The 6,000-nt window shown below is 45.8% G+C and overlaps 1 protein-coding gene across 1 annotated transcript in view; it reads left to right on the top strand.

Annotated features, from left to right (window-relative positions):
- SAG (S-antigen visual arrestin) overlaps nucleotides 1-6,000 on the top strand; it is a 28,384-nt gene that overhangs the window by 303 nt on the left and 22,081 nt on the right. Inside the window, exon 2 of the mRNA XM_025886661.2 lies at nucleotides 4,147-4,207. Coding sequence (XP_025742446.1) covers nucleotides 4,147-4,207 — 61 coding nt within the window. The remainder of the gene's footprint in view (nucleotides 1-4,146; nucleotides 4,208-6,000) is intronic.

Genomic DNA, 6,000 nt, shown 5'->3' with positions numbered 1-6,000 from the left:
AAAAAAAAAAAAAAAAAAAAAAAAAAGGCACGATCAACACCAAAATCCTGAGAGGCTGAGGGAAGCTCTGTGCCTGTGTTCCGTCTCTATTTGCGATGAATGTTGAGTGAGACGTGATCGAATGAAGGAATTGCACACATACAACTTCTTTTCAGTCTCCTAAAGAACTTAGCCCCGAGACCCTTAATTTTCTCCTCATCTCTCAGTCCCCACCCTCTTACTTCCAATTTTACTTGTCTTCCTAGCTGGCCTTGAACCAATGACTTAACCATTTCAAACACTGCTTTGTCGATACTAACTCGCGGGGCCCTTTGTCTTCTTGCTGCCTGCCTGGGGAAAGCCCCAGTGCTGGACTAGGGCAGCTCTATCTTCTGTGCGCCTACCCCAGCCACCATGCCTTCAATGCGCACTTGGCTCAGGGCCACTGGGCAAGGGAACTTGGCTACCAATATCCGGGCCGCTTGTGTATCAGTAGAGATGATGCCCCTGTTGGCTCCATCGGGGGCTCAGTAGACGGTCTAGATGGGCCCATGAACTTCTGGCATGGGAGGCCTGATGGAAGGTCACCCCACAGCCTCCATGGACGGGGTCTTCTTGCTCCATTCAGTGGCTTCTTAGGGGCCGACAATCGAGCTCGGCGCCATCCAACTCAAGCGGCAAATGTTATTTTAAAGCCTGTAGCCGCCACATTAAAAAAGAAGTTAACAGGTGGAATTCATTTTATCATGTATTTTATTTAACCCAGTATATGCAAAAAACCTATCATTTCAACATGCAAATGATATAAAAGTTATTGATGACATCTTATGTTCATTTGCTAAGTCTTTGAAGTCTGGTGCGTATTCTCCATTTAATAGCACGTGTCAGTTTGGAATGGCCCTATTTCAAGTGTCCTGAAGCTACCTGTGCCTTGTCGCTACTGTACCGGACAGGGTGGACCTAGATCATTCTTCTGGTTCACTTCTGAGAACTTCCCATAGAAGTGGTTGAGAATTTTGCTTTCAAACCGCTCTTCATACAGTTGGTTTCGGTCGCTCTTCACTCCAGCAGCTTAGCCCTGGGGACTGTTTCTGACACTGAGTCAAGGGGCAGGACCCAGAGAATCATCATCAGTGCCATTAGACACTTACCCAGCACACGCAGTTCTGAAAGCAGGTAATCAAGGGACTTCTTAGAGCTCGATTTTCTGTGCTTTGTAAACCTGAACTTTGGATTTTTTTCTTTAGGGTTTCTCAAATGTTAAGCCTATATTGGGCCCAAAGGAAACCCTCTGATCCTCATAGTGCAACACAAGAAAAACAGATCTGCACCGGGCACTCTCTGTCCTTTCTACTCCCAGCTGAGGGATTCCACTTTGGGGTGATAATTTGGGGACCCCCTCAACAATTCATTCCCCAAACTCTCTCCCAGCTTTGTGTCTTACCAGCACACTTTGTCTTGACTTCTGGCAGAAGAAGAGAGAAACCACTCCTGCCGGCCTGTGTCATCTTCCCACTTTTTTATCCCCTCAGACCTATAGGAAACCTCTGAGCCAAGACATTTAGAATTGCTGTATATGGGGCGGGACGGGGGGGCGGAAATCCATCCATTAATGTCTCACATATTAAGACTATTCCAACTGAGAGCTCTGTCTGGCTCCAGGCATGGTGCCCCAGGAGCCCTGGGCCCATTTCTCTGATTCTCTCCACCCTGCCCTCTGCTGTGATCTTCATCCTCCAGCTCGTGGCAAGATGGCTACTCTAGCTCCAGGTGTCTCACCCTCACTTCCTTCCTGAAGAAGGAAGAGGCTCTTACTTCCTGGTATCTCGTCTAAAGAGTGGGAAAATATTTTCCCAGCAGCCCTCCAGCAGACTTCTCTCCTATCTCATTGGTCAAAACTGGGTCACATGCCCACCCTAAACCAGTCCTGAGCCAAAAGGAATTGGATGATCATAATTGGATCAGGCCAATCAAGAACCATCCTCTGGGGCTGGCCTCCTCTTAGCACGGGACCCCATGGGGGATGGTGAACCCCGAACATAATTGGCAACTTGTATCCAGGAAGAAGAGCGCTTGGTTTGTTGGTTGAGCAAGCAACAGGTGGACCACAGTCCCACATTGTTCAGCGCCACTACTATTCCTGCTCCTGCCCCTTTCCTCCCCTCCCCTTCCCATTGCAGCAGAGGACATGCCTGTGCTCCCATCTGAGGTTCATGCTATTTACACCTGGGTCTCAGGGTCCGCCTCCCCACTAGCGTCCTCCACCGTCAGCCTCTCCCTCCCTTCCAGTACTTTGAGCGTAAAAACAAGTACGGACCTCATGCATCTTAAAGACAACAACCCACAAACTCCCCTTGACCCTCTTGCCTTTCCATTTCCTCTTCCTCCACAGCTAAAGCTTGAAAAAGAAGAAAACACACTCTCTCCACCTACCTTCAGTCTTCCCTACCGCCAATCTCAATCAGACGCCTAACTGGCTTTCCCCTCATCCAGTCTTTCTCCACTCTGCTGCCAACATTGTATCCTCCATAAAATGGGGCTAGTTCCTATCTCACAGAGTAGTTGTGGGGATCCAGTGAAATAATGTAGACAGTGCTGAGCTTGGCGCCTGAGACATGATAAACATTCCAAATGCTGTTCAGCTGTAGGTCTTTCATCCTGCTTAAAATACTTCAACACTGGGGACACCTGGGTGACTCAGTCGGTTAAGCATCTGCCTTCAGCTCAAGTCATGATCTCAGGGTCCTGGAATGGAGCCCCTCGTCGGGTTGCCTGCTCAGCGGGGAGCCTGCTTCTCCCGCTCCCTCTGCCCCTCCCCTGCGCGTGTGCACTCTCTCTCTCTCTCTCTCTCTCTCTCTCATAAATAAATAAAATCTTAAAAAAAATGCTTTAACATCTTCTTAAGAGTCTTTAAGATTGGGTCCTGTAAGACCCTTTCTGGCATCAGCCTGCATCCCCATCTGGTGGCCATTCACCTCCAGATGAAGCCATTGGTCCAGAAGCATTCTCTTGATTCTGGGCTTTGTATACACTGTTTTTGGTTTTGTTTTTTTGTTTTGTTTTGTTTTGTCCAGAAAACATCCTCACACCATCCCACACCTACCTCCTTCCCAGCCACCTGACTATGTAGTCCTTTGGGTGCTTCAACATCAAATAACTGTGAAGGTGTAGGGATTCACTCCAGGATATCTGATATGAGGGGGTGGAAATAGGAGATGACTGAACGCCAACAGAAATGATTCTGGGAGTTGACGGACATAAGAATACAAATTTAAGAGGCTTAAGGAAGAAGGGGGCTAGGTAGATGCACGCACTCACTCATTGGTGCCCTTAGCAAATGTAAATTAGAATCCTGTCGTGCACCAGGTACTGTGGTAGAAACTTGATGGCCGAAAGATGAAAGAATTCCTACCATCAAGGCACTCACCGTCCTGTGGCTTAGAGCGGTGAGTGACGGTGAACACCATCCATGCCCTTCCACAAAGGGGGTTGGCGGAGACCCCTCACTGCCAAGGGCACGGAACAGACAGGAAGAAGACCGAAACAGTGATCATTGCCCCCCAACTCCCCCGCCCCTCTTGCTCAGAGCACGGGTTCTGGTGTACCTGTCCAGCAGCTCACCTGGTAGGATTTCAGGGATTCTGGGACTCCTGCTTCTTTCTGAGTTCAGAAATTCTTCTAATGAGGAGGGGAAACCTTTCATTCACAGGCAGAAATAAGAGGCTTAAATGTCAGGAGGAGCCTCATTGGCATAAGTATAACTTTCCACTAAAGTATCATCAGTGAATTCAACAAGGCCACCGGTTATTGTCAGACCTGGGCTTGGTGGGAAAAGGTGGGAGAACAGGGACCATCCAGAGGGGTGGGAAGTCTTCCTTGGAGCAGATTTATGGGGCTGAGGAGAGAGCACAACTTGCCTGTAATCCATAGTCTCTGCCCACAGCCAACAGGGGAGACAGGAGGTGCTGGGCAGACTGCAGAGCCAGGCGGCAAGTCTTCTCAAGACTAATCAAAATGTGTCATTTGTTGCCAGGTTTGGGGGGTTTTGGGGGGCTTTTTTGGTCGTTGCTGATTTTTTTTTTTTTTTTTTTTGGTTGTTGCTGATTTTTAACCTGCATGCGCTAGTGTTCTTTGGCCACTTAGAATCCGCATCTGTTCTTCCTACAGGTGACCATCTATCTGGGAAAGAGAGACTATATAGACCATGTTGAACAAGTAGAGCCTGTGGGTAAGTTGAGTTTGGAGTGAGATTTTAATTTTAATGCTGGTGGTTTCAAATCGGCTCTGCTGATAATCTAATCAAAGAAATGCAAATTAAAACATCAGCAAGGTAGCCACTGGCTGATTGGAAACCACTTCAGAGCATGGGGGAGACAAAGGACTCATTTCTAGACTATATAAAGAAACTCAGCAATAAGAAAGACAAAATCCAATTAGAAAATGTGCAAAAAACATGAAAAGCCGTTCCTCGAAGACGATACATGGATGGCAAAGAAGCCCGTGGCAAAATGGTCAACATCATTATCCATTAGGGAAATGCAAATTAAACCACATTGGACTGAAGTATCATTATATACCTGTCAGAATGGCTAAAATTAAAAATAGTGACAATGCCAAAAGATGGTGAGGATGTTGAGAAACCAAATCACTCATACATTGCTGGAGGGAATGTAAAATGGAACACCTACTCTGGAAAATCGTTTGGCAGTTTCTTTAAAAATTAAACATATACTGGGCGCCTGGGTGGCTCAGTTGGTTAAGCGACTGCCTTCAGCTCAGGTCATGATCCTGGAGTCCCTGGATCGAGTCCCGCATCAGGCTCCCTGCTCGGCGGAGAGTCTGCTTCTCCCTCTGACCCTCCCCCCTCTAATGTGCTCTCTCTCTCATTCTCTCTGTCTCAAATAAAAAAAAAAAAAAAATTAAACATATACTTACCATCTGACCCAGCAATTGCATTTCTGGGCACTCATCCCAGAGAAAGGAAAACTCACATCTACACAAAAACCCATTATGCGATTGTTTATGACAGCTTTATTTGTGATCGCTCCAAACTGGAAGGAACCAAAATGTCTCTCCATAGGTGAACCAGTTGAAACAAGCTGTGGCACATCCGTACTATGAAATTCTACTCAGCAGTAAAAAAGAACGAGCCACTGATACAACAGTGTGTGGATCTCAAGAGTCTTATGCTGAGTGGGAAGAGCCAATCTCAAAAGCCTGTATGATTTCACTTAGATAACAATCTAGGGATGATGAAATTATAGAAATGGTAAATTACAGAAATGGTAAACTTATCAGTAGTTGGGGGGGCATGCTAAGGACAGATGGTGGGGGGAGGGGATGACCTGAGAGATAGCTCTTTGGTGAGGGAACTGTCAACATCCACATGAGATAAAATGACTTAGAACTGTACATACCCTGTACCCCATATCAGCTTCCTAGTTTCGATATTGTACTACAATTATCTAAGATGTAACCACTGGGAGAAACTGAATGAAAGATACAGAGGGACTTCTCTGTACTATCTTTGCAACTTCCTGCGAATCGATAATTATTTCAACTAAAATAGCTATTTTTAAAAAGAGAGAGTATAAAAAAACCTGGCATTTCTAGGCACTTGAGGATGAGAATGGCCCTGAGCAGAATGCTTTCTGGAAGGTCATTTGGCACTATGTCATTGAAAGCCAAATCCAGTTCTACCGCTGATGGATACAAAAATGTATCTGTAAGGATGTTCATTGCAATATTCATGATAATGGGGGAAATTGGAAATAAATGCCCTAACAGGGAGGTTAATTAAATGAGTTATGGTATGTCCATTCAATGGAGCCATGTGTGGCCATTAAAATGGTGAGTGTGTATTATATGTGCGTTTGTATAAGAACAGATGTTTGCAATTTATAGTTGTATGAGAAAAGCAGTTAACTGAACAGTCTGTAGAGTGGGATCTCATTTTTTTAGTAAAAACATCCATATAAGTGTATATACATATAGTAAAAAAATTCTGCGCCAGTATGTTGA

This window comes from Callorhinus ursinus, unplaced genomic scaffold (assembly GCF_003265705.2).
Source record: "Callorhinus ursinus isolate GAN/ISIS: 27379988/994484 unplaced genomic scaffold, GSC_fseal_2.0 scaffold2, whole genome shotgun sequence".
Classification (NCBI taxonomy): domain Eukaryota; kingdom Metazoa; phylum Chordata; class Mammalia; order Carnivora; family Otariidae; genus Callorhinus; species Callorhinus ursinus.
The sequence above is the reverse complement of the archived record's forward strand: the minus strand, read 5'-3'. Positions and strand labels throughout refer to the sequence as shown.